This window comes from Hevea brasiliensis, chromosome 9 (assembly GCF_030052815.1).
Source record: "Hevea brasiliensis isolate MT/VB/25A 57/8 chromosome 9, ASM3005281v1, whole genome shotgun sequence".
Taxonomy (NCBI): Eukaryota; Viridiplantae; Streptophyta; class Magnoliopsida; order Malpighiales; family Euphorbiaceae; genus Hevea; species Hevea brasiliensis.
This window is the reverse complement of record NC_079501.1, coordinates 89,472,659-89,487,005: the sequence shown is the minus strand read 5'-3', so window position 1 is coordinate 89,487,005 and position 14,347 is coordinate 89,472,659. Positions and strand designations below refer to the sequence as shown.

General features: G+C 25.3%; 1 protein-coding gene across 1 annotated transcript; it reads left to right on the top strand.

Moving 5' to 3' along the window:
• Positions 1-7,527: 7,527 nt before the first annotated feature.
• On the top strand, positions 7,528-10,513 carry LOC110648632 (flavonol 7-O-beta-glucosyltransferase UGT74F1). The gene is made up of 3 exons (XM_058154203.1): positions 7,528-8,185; position 9,621; positions 9,713-10,513. Exons 1-3 carry the CDS (start codon positions 7,541-7,543, stop codon positions 10,432-10,434), a joined length of 1,368 nt encoding a protein of 455 aa, XP_058010186.1. The 5' UTR covers positions 7,528-7,540; the 3' UTR covers positions 10,435-10,513.
• The last annotated feature ends 3,834 nt before the right edge of the window (positions 10,514-14,347 follow it).

Here is a 14,347-nt window from a genome sequence, read left to right as displayed (position 1 = left end):
TCGAAAGCTGAAATTCCTTCTGCCCAAAAAACTTTTTTAAAACTTTTAAAGAATGAAACCTTTAAAATATTTTTCATTCTTAAATATATTTTAAATATTTTAAACACACATATATGCATATACTTTCACATTTTACGGCCACTCCCAAGACAATAAAGTCTCCGTTTTTACCAGAATATTCTGTCACGGACGGATATTCTGACATCGGGAAATAGCGAGTATTACAAGTTATTTATATATTATTAAAATAATAATGACATAAATAGAATTTTACAAGATTAGAGAGGCTTATTGACAAATAGTTATAATATTTAAAGATTAATTTGTAAAATATATGGATGATTTTGTAACTAACCAAAACTTTTAAGGACTTTAAAGTATTTAATCCATATTTTAATAATTTAAATTTAATTTAATGGGATCCATATTTTAAAAATACAGGGATTGAATTGTTAATAAAACAAAATCTAAGGGACTAAATTATTAAGAAAATAAAACCTTAGGGATTAAATTGTTTTTATATTAAAAGTAAAGATAACAGAATTTTGATCATTTTTGCTAAAATTAATAGCAACTTAATATAATTCTAAGGGCATGGAATAAGTTATAAGTTTTGTCAAATCTCAAAAACTAAATTACTTAGTTTTGAAAATATATGTACTAAGTTACAGGTTTTATCAAACCTCAAGAGCTAAATTATAGTTCACCCTTTTAAACATAAATTAGTAATAAAAAATATTTTTGTGTAAATTATTAATTAAAATATATAAAATTAAATGGGTTTGGATATTTTTCAGATAAGAATAATCGGATTTGAGATAGGTTCAGGTATTTAACGGTAAATTTTAATTGGATTTGGATGTTAATAATATTAATTGAGTTCGAGTTCAGGTATAATGATTTTCATGGGTACCTTACTCATTATCATATCTAAAAAAGATTAATCAGATACCCTTAATTGGCACAGAAATTGATAATTTAACTATAATTATTTTTATCATTTTAATTATTATGATATTTATAATCATAAGATTTATACATTAATTCTAATACATTAAAGATTTAGAAAGGATAAAAATTATCAAAATTTATATTTAAAATTTTTTTATACTATTAACTAGACACTTAATTTTTGATATTTAAAATTTTTATACTACTAAAATTAAAAAGTAAAAAATTGAATTAATCACACTAAATTTTTGGTTCATTGAAAACTTTAAAAATTATTTAAATCTTTTAAATTAGACATTGACATTTAAATGTGTTTTTTAATTAAATTATTTTTTTTACTAAAAATGAAATGAGTCTGTTTATTCCTTTAATGTGTTATTTATTTATTTTTTAATAGAGTATGAAAGACATTTCATTAATTGAAAATAGTATATAAAAGTAAAGTAGAAACAACTTATTACATTTCCACATAAATAAAAATAATTGATTGACAGCGTTTCACTCTTCCACTCTATCATCTTTTTATGACATTGTTATTAGATTCAGATTGGCCAATCGAATTTGTTTAACTGAAAGCCAAATCAACGACCGATTTGATTTAAATAATAAACCTAGAATTGTGGAAAACCAAGATTAACCCAGTAAACCGGCTGAGTAATAAAAAAAACCTAAAACCCAGCCAGTTTGAAAAAGATTTTTCAAATCAAACCGGCCATTACTGTTCACTCTTCTCAGAAAAATGTTTGCACAAGGCTCTACCAAGAATCGAATTTGAAACTAGTTAATGATTTTGTAATGATCTACACCTTAGGTTTGCTATTACATAAAACTATTTCAGTTATTAAATTATATTATATTACATTATATTGATATAAAATAATCAATAACTATTATTCTATAACTATTGCAAAGAAAAATAACAATTTTCAACTTCACACTTGAAATTTAAATAATTAATAGCATTAATAATTTATTTTATTAGTATGTTAAATTACATTATTTTTTATTTTATTATCTTTTATACAATATAAAGTATCTAATTTTTTGCTTATTTTGTTATATAATTTTAATATATTAATATTTATTTTTATTAGTATGAATGAATTTATTAATATAAAAATTTTAATTTTAAGTATCCACTTATTGTAAATAATTCAATATTATTAATTAAAATTTTAACCAAAAAAATTAAATTATTTTCTAAAAAATATATGCATATCGAAACTTAACTAAATTTATTTTAATAATTATTTATAAAATATATAAAAGTATTAATTATAACAAAATATTATTATTAATTTCATAATATTTATTTAATAATATTCTAGTTAAATCATGTTCAACTCTGGTTGAACCTTAAACCCTTAATCCCTTGCCTTCACCAGTTTAATATTTGAGCCGAGTTTAAAAGCCTTATTTTATGAGCCCATCACATAACCTTTAAATTTAGATCTCTTATTAAATGAATGATCTGTATTTTATAAAACACTCTTCTAAAAAAAAATAACTCAACTATTTTGTTAATCAAGTAAAACTTCAGAGACTATATTATAATTTAAATCAATAAACTATTTTGTTAATCAAATAAAACTTTAGGAACTATATTATAATTTATCGTCAATTTTCTCAAATCCAATTTAGCCCCTTTGGCTATAATTATGATAACTAACTAAGATTCAACTATAATACACACAATTTAAAGTTTTGGTTACAATCCTGAATACCATGAAAGTTATTGTCTTTTTGTCCAATAAATCTTATTTTTAATATTTTAATAATTTATATATTATAAATATTTTATTGAGTTATGAAAATTGATTTTAAGTGTATTTAAATTCTCCTAATGAGGAGAGAGGAAAAAGATTGAGAAAAAAAAAATGAAAGAGGAAAATTGATGAAGGACCCCTTGTAAAAATTTTGGACCTCCTTGTACAAAAGTCTTAGATGGAGGGACCAAAACGTGATTTCATATAACTAAATATGAAATTACAAAATGGCCCCAATTTTCTCTCTAATACACCCACTCCCTCCTCTCCTTCACATGACTAAGACCCCCCATTTTAAATATCGACATCACCTATCCTTATTTTTTTTACTGCCTCCCATAGCTCTAAATAACAACCAATGGGATCTCTTCCCTTCGGTGACTTTCCCTACACCATCAGCAGCTACCCACAATGCCGAAACGATGGGAGAGTGAGCAACCTGATAACCAAATAGTTTTGAAACCCAACTCGCTAGAAAAATGGTCATTCTAACTTCAAGTTAACTTCCCTTCACCACCATCCATTTTGTCATCCTTTAAGGAGTCGCCGCATCCCCTCCTCGTCATCATCCAATGCTGTTGGGCATGATAAGTTCGTACTTAAGAATAGTCTAGGCCCCACGTATGGATTGTTAATAGAAAGTTTGCGCTTGAGCTTGGCTCACCGGCATAGTTGAAATAAGAGAGTTGGTATAAGAGATCAGCTCCCAAATTTGTTTTTGTGATGGCCATAACGGATGCACATATAGCCAAAAATTATCTTCTTGTGTGAATGTAGGGTGATCTATTTGATCGGTGCTATGTATACGTTTCACCTTTGGATTGTATTAGTCCTAAGTAGATATAGAAATTGTAGCTATAATCAATATATGTATTCTTCAAGTTGAAAGCTCATCCTTATTTAGATATTTTTTTTCTCAAGTGATAAGAGAAGCAAAGCATTTTTATTGAAGGTATAACTTACATTCTTCCCCGTATGGTTGTTATTAAATAGTTTGCATCTGTGTATTTTTATTAATGTTCTTAGAACTTTGCAGTGACATTAGCTATATTATATGTATGTGGACATGGATGATAATGTGGGTTTGAGGGTTGAGCCGTGCTCCCTTAATTTTGATATATATGTATGTATGTATAGGGTTGAGCTAAACTCCTTGTATATTATACGTCGTTATAGGGTTAAGTTAAGCTTCCTTGGCTTATGATATACTATAGTTTGCATTATGGACTTTATGTTGGGCTTGATTTTGGGTTTTGTTAACAGTGGCTTACTATGAGTTTTAGTGGCCTTAAATCTATCCAGGTCTTATATTCCGTTCATGAAATCAAGTTGTGACTTTTTCTCTTAATTTTCTTGTTATAATTAAATTAGAAGATAGCTAGAGTTGTAAATTGATTTGGGTCTGTTTAAATCAATTTGTTTATGTTTAATTAATTTGTGGAAAAGAGGATAATCACCTTTGTAAAAGTCATTTAGAAGAAAAAAAAATCATTCAAATGAGTTGGTTCTTGATTTTCAAGGTTGGTGGATGTTTTTGGGTTTGTGAATTTTAGGATTGTGAAATTTTCTATGTTTGTGATTTAGATAGATTTGGATTTTCCTTTGGATATTTAGTTCCTTGGAGAGACAAAGATAGAGAAAAAATGGGAGAGGAGAAAGAGAAAGAAAGAGAATGAAAGAGAAGGGAGAGAAATATAACAAGCTAGAAGAGAGAGATGGAAAAATGAAAGATAGGAGGAAGGAGGGTAATTTTGGGATTTAAATTTAAATTATGATTTTTTTTTTGTCCTTTCATTAATGATAAATTGTGAGAATGTTGATCAAGTTAATAGAATTAAACTTCATAGATGCAATCATAAGTTTTAAAAAATACATAAACTAATCTTTGTATTTTGCTAAACTACAGCTACTATAACATGATGAAGAGTATAAAGTTGATCAAGGTTTTATCTGGCAACAGTGTTTAGTGTTTTAAATTATCATTCTTATTTATATTATTTTGTGGCATAGTATTTAGAGGCTGAAGAAGTGATTAATGAAAAATTAGCTCTTCTAACTTTTAGAGGTTGAGGGAAGGATCAACAAGATGATACCATTATTTTTATATTTAACAGTTAATCCAATAGCTATTTTTATCAAATATTTCTGTTTTAAATCACTATATAAATAGCTAACCACTAACAGTTAATAACTTGTAAAATAACTAATAACTAGTAAAATAACTAATATTACCGAACATGGCTCTAATGTAGAATTTACATTTCAATAGTAATTTATTTTAAAGTAGGGGATTAAAAGAGTGAAAACTCGAGTTTAAGTTCGCCAAGCGAATAATACACCTTTAGCTATTAAATTAAGTTAGACTAAACTAAATCGCCATCCTATTGAAATTGTTGTTGAAGTAAAAAACATAATATTCAAATTTTTGTTTTTCTTAAATATTAAAACTTCTTGATATATTTTACCACAATCCTTAAAACATTTTGTAAATCAAATTTTTCAATGAACAACTAAGATATTAATTTTTTCAAAAATAAAATACATACACATATAAATTAGAAGCGAGAATGAATCATCGTTAAAATTCTATATAAACAATTTTAATAAAATTTTTAATTCTATATAAATAATTTTAATAGAATTTTCAATTCTATATAAAATCCTATATAAATCAAACTCACACATTTCATAAATAATATGAAATCTCGATGAATTAATCCACTAACAGGTAGATTTATCCTCATTTTTTTCAACACAGATTCACACAACCTGATTTTTTCTTTAATTTTTTAATTTTTTTTATTAAAAATAAAACACAAGCAAATGATTTTGTAAAATTGGGATTTTTTTTTTATAAAATTTCCCTTAAAAAAAAAAAAAGCCTCACAATGGCAATCCCTCTTTACGAGATGCGGGGTAACCAAGGAATACGACATAATAAATAATTATATTTGGAAAAGAGCGGAGAAATTGGGAGCACAAAGTCCGACATTGACCGCGTACCTAATAGGCTACAGTGGACCCACAACAACTAATAGCAGTGGTCTCTTACTTTATTTATTTTAAAATTACGAGTATTTTATAATGTAATCTTTAAAATATAATAAAAAATTATTATTTAACCTTTTTATTTTTATAAAATTAACTATTTATTTTTTTTAAATATATTAATTAATTTTTATATTTTTTTATGTTTTTCCGTTTAATATTTTATTTAAATTAAATTTTTTTATTAGTCAATATATTTAAAAAAAGAAAAATTATCATTGCATAAATTTAATAGTTTAAGAGCTAAAAAATAAGAAAATTATATAAATATATTTTTTAAATTATAGGTATTGAATAAAATTAAAACTAACAAGAAGTTCTTAAAATAAATGAAAAAGAATATACAAATTAATTAATAAATTTTTTCAAGTAAAATAATTAAATAATTAATTTTATTGAAATTGATAGGCTAAATACTAATTTTTCCTAAAAAATTATAATTTAATTTTTATTTTTAATGAGAAATAAATTCATTTTTTAAGTATGTTTTTATTAATAAAATAATTATTCTATTAAAATTTATAGTTATTCAATTGTAAATTGAAGCCATCAATCTCTTTATAAGGGAGACTAAAGGCTTGTTTACTTACGGAAATAATTTTTGTTTTTGTTTTTGTTTTTATTTTTATTTTTATTTTTTTTATTTTTCATTTATTTAAAAAACTCCATAAAATAAAAAAATAGAAAAACGCTAACGTATCAATAATAAAAAAAAAATTTCTACTTCAAAATTAAAAGACTTAGTCATTTTTATAATTAAAAAATTATTATAAAAAATACTTAAACTTACTTTATTTTTAAAATTTTTGATATGTGTTATTCATTGAATTTATAATAATATAATTTTTTTTTCACCTTTGTAAATATATATTTTCTTAAACAATTAATCAATTTTAATTACATAATTTTGCTTATAGAAAAGTCACTATTTTATATTTGAAAAACAGAAGGAAAACAGTGAAAATAATTTAAAATTATTTTTTAAATTTTAATTAAATTTTAAAAAATTAAAAACTAACACATGCGAACGAACTTAATTTTCTATTTTTATTTTTTAAAAAAATTTCAAAAAATTATTCTTAAAATATATATATAGATAGATATATTCGTAGACAATAATTTAATTGGTTGAATTCACTTAATTTGAATTAAATAAAAATTAAAAATTAAAAAATTTAAATGATTAGCATTGCATGGTAGATGACTAATTTAAAAATATCTATAAAGTCTCGTTTAGGGGTTGAGTGTTCATTTCAAATCGAAGTAAGTTATTAAAATAGAATTAATCGAATTACTATATTTTAAAAACTAAATCAAACAGAAATGAATGAAAAATTGAGCTGAACTGAATTGCTCTATTTTGATTTGAAGTTTGAACCGATCGGTTTTTGAATTTGAATTAATTTTTCAATTTAGACTTAGTTTTCTAGCTATTTGGTCTAATTTTGACCTTAATTTGAACTTAATAACTATTAACAAATGAAATTAAATAATTTATATATATAAAATTACATATAATTCATAAATTTTTTATAAAAATAAATCAATTTAAAAATAAATAAAGTAACTCGGTTCGGTTCGGTTTGGTTCAATTAATTTTTTTCTGTTCAAAATCAAACCGAACTTAAATAACTAAAATTTTTAAAATGTAAAATCAAACTGAACTACTGAATTATCCTAAAAATCGAATCAAATTATTAAATTAAGACGATTCGGTTCAAAGTGATGAAGCAGAAGTACTGCTGAGTGATATGAAGAAAGGTAGAGAGGGTAATATGGAAGAGGAGGCCAAAACAGCCCATGTACTTGTAGTTCCTTTTCCAGGCCAAGGGCACTTGAACCCTATGCTGCAATTCTCCAGGCGTTTGGTTTCCAAAGGGCTACACGGCACCTTCGTGGTAACCACTTACATTTCCAGGTCCAAGAATCTTTCTTCATCTACAGACCCTCTGCGATTCGATACCATATCCGACGGCTTTGATGAAGGTGGCTCTAAACAAGCTGCTTCCATGGAAGCCTATCTTTCTAGTCTACATAGCACTGGTCGAAAAACCCTAACGGATCTCCTCAAGAAACATCAAAGCTCTTCAAATCCTATTGATTATGTCATATGTGAGCCTTTCCTGTTATGGGCTCTGGACGTAGAAAAAAATTTTGGCTTGGTTGCAGCTGGTTTTTTCACTCATGCTTGCGCAGTTGATAATATTTTCTACAATTTTTACCGGAAAATGTCGCCGGATCCCGTTTCTGGGCCGGTGTCCATGAAGGGTTTGCCGACGCTAGAACTTCAGGACCTGCCGTCGTTCATTGTTCCGCCGGAATCATATCCTGCCAACTTGAAGATGATAATGAGTCAATTTGCTAATATTGAGAAGGCTGATTTTGTTCTCATATATACATTCTACAAGCTGGGGTCCGAGGTACGGGCAATCTCTACTATTTAATTTTTTAAAAATATTTTTTAATTATTTTATTTCAATTTTGATGGCCAATTTAAATCGATCAGGTATAATTGATAAAATTAGTTTTCAAAATGCAATCTCATGCATAATTTTCTTAATCAAGAGTATTAATTATTTTTTTTTATTTTACCTTAATTTTTCTAAACACAATAACTATGTATTCTACAATTTCTTAAAATTTATCGTATGACTTTCTTTTGTTTCTTTTAATTATGTGAGATAAAAAGTAATTTAATTAAATTAAAAAATATTTTATTATAATTTAAGTGATTTTTATAAAAATTTAAATGATAAATAAAAATAAAGGAAGGGAGTGGAAATTTAATAATTTTAACCAACATTTTAGTTATTCAGAGCAGAGCAGCTCAATCAAGGTCAAAAGAACTTAAAAGAAATACTGATAAATTTAGTGGCATACATTTAATAATCCATGTTTTTGTCAATTATATGTTAATAATCAAATTGAAAATTTATTTTATATGATTAAATGAATTCTCATATTTGTCCCAAAAATGGATTATGACTAATAAGACCTAAATCAAACTTAATCAAACTCTTAATTTGTGCATTGATGTATGTAGAGAGACTAAAATTTGTATTTACAACATCATTTACAACATAACCCTATCCTAACTCAAATAGTTAAGGTAATTCAAATAGAAAAAAGGGATAATACTAATTCTATTACTAATTTCATTTTAATCATCACACTAGTATGATATTATTAATAAAATTAGGGGGTGGGGGGCTATGATTTTGGCATGAATCTGTCTAAAAATTGAAACTGAATTGAATTATCGATTCAATTATTTAATTTTAAGTTTTTGTTCAGTTTGATTATTAGTGTTTCGATTTTAGTTCAATTTAGTCTGGTTTTAATTTAGATTTCAGTTTCTAAAATATATTTTTACAATTGCTGTTATGAAAAATCATACTTAATTACCATTTAAGTTTTGTTATATATAATATATATTTTAGTTATTTTTTAATTTATTATATTTAATTTAACTATGAATTATATATATAATTAAGAATTGAATATATTATATTTTATTATATTATATAATATATTAATAGATAATGCATTTATAATTAAAATATTTTAAAAAAAGAGAAATTATATATATATATATATATATATATATATATATATATATATATATATATATATATATATATAAAATTGATGTTTGGATTTAATTTTAATTTAATACATATTTGGTATAGTTTTAGTATAATTTTAGTTTAGTTCTCAATGAAAAATTAAAATCAAATCAAAATAATAAAATAAGATATAATTTTGCTGAAGTTCAAAAAGATTTTGGATTCAATTTTGATGAAAAAAATTAAAAGAAAAAAAAAACCCTACACATTCCTAGATATAACTTCACAGGGTCAGCCCACTATGACGCAATTCTCAATCTTGGGCCTATAATTTAATGAAATTAGCTTCATATATATTTATTGTATTTACATAATTATAAGTGGTGGAAACAAGGTCAAAAATTTGTTCCTTGTTAACAATTGGGCCAACAATTCCATCATTTTATTTGGACAAGAGAATACAAAAAGATGATGATTACGGTATCGATCTCCATACAATTGATGCATCAATTTCCATCTCTTGGCTTAACATGAAACCAGCTGGGTCAGTTGTATATGTGTCATTTGGGAGTATAGACAACATAAATGAAAAACAAATGGAAGAAATTGCATGGGGTTTGAAGAGAAGCAATTTCTACTTCTTGTGGGTTGTTAAGATTTCTGAAGAAGCAAAGCTCCCAAAAGGGTTTGCAGAGGAGGTGGCAGACAAGGGATTGATAGTGAATTGGAGTCCTCTAGTGAAAGTGTTAGCAAGTGAAGCTGTAGGATGTTTCTTAACACATTGTGGTTGGAACTCAACCATAGAGGCATTGAGTTTGGGTGTACCAATGGTCACATTGCCTAGATGGAGTGACCAACCAACGAATGCCAAGTTTGTTGAGGACGTATGGAGGGTAGGAATTAGAGCAAAGGTTGATGGTGATCCCATTGTGAAAAGAGAAGAGATTGAATTTTGTATAAAAGAAGCAATGGAGGATGTTAAAAGGAATGAAATGATGAAGAATTCTGAAAAATGGAGAGAGTTGGCCATTGAAGCTGTCAACGAAGGTGGTACTTCTGATAGAAATATTGATAAACTCGTATCCCAGTTTATAAACTCTTAAATATTAATTATCTTGCTAAGTTTTTCCTGATTTAATTTTAATATTAATATCATTTGCTTATATAAAAAAAAATCTAAATAGCAGAAAAGTTGCAACATATTTAATTGCATGTAAGATATCCTGATTTTATATTGGTGCAACAGTCGTACATACAATGGTATTTAGTTATGCATACAATGGTATTTAGTTATAATCATTTATCATGATTGGATTCATCACAATCAATTATTACAATACAACCGTTATATAATTTTTCGATTATATGGGGTAAATTATGTACAATGTATGGCCATTATATATAATTTTTATATTTATGTACATATTTTTTCACTGTAGTAAATCTAAGCTTTACTGCAGTATTAGAGATATTAGAGAAAAGGTAGGAGTTGTGTCAATTGAAGATAAGTTGAGAGAAGAGAGATTGAGATGGTTTGGTCATGTGAAGCGTAGACATACGGAGACTCCAGTTAGACAAGTAGAGCACGTTAGGTTAGAGGATAGAAAGAAAAAAAGGGATAGACCGAAATTAACTTGGAGGAGAGTAGTATAACATGACCTAGAAGCATTACACATTTATGAGGATTTAACCCAAAATCGTTTAGAGTGGAGAAAGCGAATCCATATAGCCGACCCCAAATCTTTGGGATAAAAGCTTAGTTTAGTTGAGTTGAGTTGAATAAATCTAAACTTTAATATTATGCTTTGTATGTTGTTAAAAATTTTAAATATATTATTAATAAAAATTATCAGTAAACACCAAATTATATATATGCATAACTTTATCACTTAAAGTTATTAATAATATTTTCACATTAATTTATAGCGTTATTACGCATGATATTATATATATTATTTACTACTTTAAATGTTACGATGTCTATGTTAAATAGCGTTATTAAAACTTAGATTTGTTGTAGTTTACTATTTAATGCATTACCATATCTATTCTGATAAAACAGATTTCTCAATGCTTAAATCTAAATTTAGATTTAGTCAAAAATAAAATTTTCGAGATATTATTTTTAAAATTTGTTTAAAAGTATACAATTTTAAATATTATTATTATTATTTTCTTAATATATATATATATAATTAAATATACAATTATTAATCTATTTTAATTAGTTGTGATTTTAAAAACTTTTTTTTTTTAGATTTTAGGTTTAACTCTTCTTGTCAATACTTAAAAAAACAAAAATTTTACTCTCATTGATTCGAACCAGCTTGATTATGTTGGATCACTACCTTAATCTAAATTGATTGGAGGTTCGATTCATTAGTTCGATCGGTTGGTCCATTCCAAATCAAATAACACTAGCTTTTAGTGTCTATCCGTGGGCAAATCTTAGAACACTCTCAATTTAGTGCTCAAGTAAAATTATGAATTTTCTATAAAATATAGAAAATAAATTCACATACTTTCTTTTAAATAAATCATTTACAAAAAAAAATAATTAAATTCTTACATAATTATGCTCGATTTCTATTTCTATTTGTTCAAAATACGGATTGAGTCATCCATGTGCATCAACTCGGATTCATTAGACTTAAAATTTAAAAGTTATGTACATTACTAAAAGGTAACAAAATTCAAAAGTAATGTATATCCGTAATGTATCGCAAGCGTCGAATTATTTGTGACCATAAGTGACTTCAAGCCATTTGCAATTTCGTTTTTTTTTTTATTTTTAAATACTGGTTAATAAATTTTGCCTTATAATATTGTAATCTCCAAATGAATTTAAATTTTAATCGGAGTTTAATTAATGTAAAATTATTAATTCATCAATACATTTTATTTAATAATGTTTAAAATATTAACATATGAATTTTAATAATTCAATTTGATATTTTTTATTTTTTTATTAAATTAATTTCACAAAAAATAATAATATCATTTATTTATTAAAATAAATTAAATATTAAAAAATAATTCGAGCTCACATTTATTTTTTTTTTTTTATATAAATTATACTTACTATAATTTAAATTCGAAATCTCACGGGTAAGCCACACCCACCCACAAGTTTGCTACCGCCGGACACTGGACAGAGCCCCTGCACTACGTGTCATGTCTCCGGCGGAGAGTGGAGGTATGGCAATGAAAAAATGGGTGCTTTTAACAGTGTTATTAAACCGGTGTTTACGCGGCTGATGAAGTTATAAAAAGTTAATTAAAAAATAATTACACGTAACACCTATTAATACAAATAAAAAATTTAACTAATTAAATTTAAATTTTAAAATCAAAATTTCAATATTAAATTATTAAATTATATTTACATAAATTTTAATAATATTTTTAAATTTTATATGAAAATATTTGATTTTAAATATTATTATTAGTTTTTGGATGTTTATGAACAATATATAAAATTTTTTTATGAATATATAATTGTTACCACTTTGATTGTAACTTTAAAAACCTTGTATTAGATTTTGGGTTTAATTTTCCTTATCTAACACATAAAAAATTTTACTCTTATTGATTGGTCGAACTGATCGAGTCATTTATTATTATTATTATTATTATTATTATTATTATTATTATCTAATTTAATTATAAATATGAACCTATTTGAGGTCCGGTTCACTTAAGGATATGTATTATTTGATTGTAATTGATAAGTTTGGTTTGATTTATTTTTTTGATCAGTGATTCTAAAAAATTTCTATTTTCAATTTGGTTATTGTTAATTTGGTAATCAAAATAATCAAATTTGTATTCACTAATATATTAATTATAATTTTGTTAGTAATATATTATTTATAATTATTATCTTTATAATGTTATTAATAATATTTAATTTATAATTATTAGTTATTAATAATTAATTAATTAATAACATAAAATGTATATATAATATTTTTCTGTTAATTCTACTATAATCGATGATAGAATATTTTTCGTTTCATCTTAATTTTTTTTTAATTTTGATTTATTATATTTTTAAAGTTAGTTAAAAATTAAATATTTAAAAATTTAATTTAATTAATTGAATACTCACTTTTAAATTGATTAATCTGACTGATCAATTTAATCTGAATTTAATAACGCGGACTTCATCAATTTATGAACAATATATATATATATATATATATATATATATATATATATATATATATATATATTATTTATTTATTTATTTATAAAAGTGAGTATATCAATTGACCACACTCAATAGTGTATGGCTCTGTCACAGCATTGGAACCCTCAAGAAAAAATTTTTGAGACCTTGGGCATTCAATCTCATCTTTGGGTTTTCAAATATTTATTATAAGTTGGTGAAGATTAAATAATAAAGCCTAAATTGTTGCCCATCCTAAGAAGTAGCCCCGCCACCACCCACACACCACCCCAAAAACAAAATCGCTTTCATTCCTTGGTGCTCTCTCCTCTTTGATTGTCACTCTCAATTTCTTCCCCTTTTCCTCTCACCTCTCATCAGTTGTTGATTTCCTTCCCTTTTCAACATCTCTTCCCTCATCAACTGTCGCATTTATAACAGTCCAAAATAACTACATAGACTATTGAATCATCTTCAAGTTCTGCCTTGTAATTTCTGAATGTTTAAGTGTAGGTTAGCCACACCTCCAACATTTGCAGAGTTCTCTACGTGCATCTGTTGATTTGCTTCTCAAATATGAAAAGTGAAGCCGCGAAGGGTAGTTTGCATGTGTCTACAAATTATAGTTGTCGCTTTACACTTCTTTAATGGCATTAGAAAAAACCATTTGACTTTCCCTCTTTCATTCTTTCTGGTTAATGGGTCTGTTTGAGATATTCAGATTTGAATCATGTAAACAGCTATTTATATACTTTGCGCCTTTACACCTCTGAATGCATTGTTGGCATATATTTTTGATGGATTTGAATTGGAAAGGATAATCTAAAAGGATTTTCGTAACTGAA

Bases quoted from the DNA above. Each gene is read 5' to 3' on its own strand.
- LOC110648632 (XM_058154203.1), top strand. From the start codon at position 7,541: ATGGAAGAGGAGGCCAAAACAGCCCATGTACTTGTAGTTCCTTTTCCA.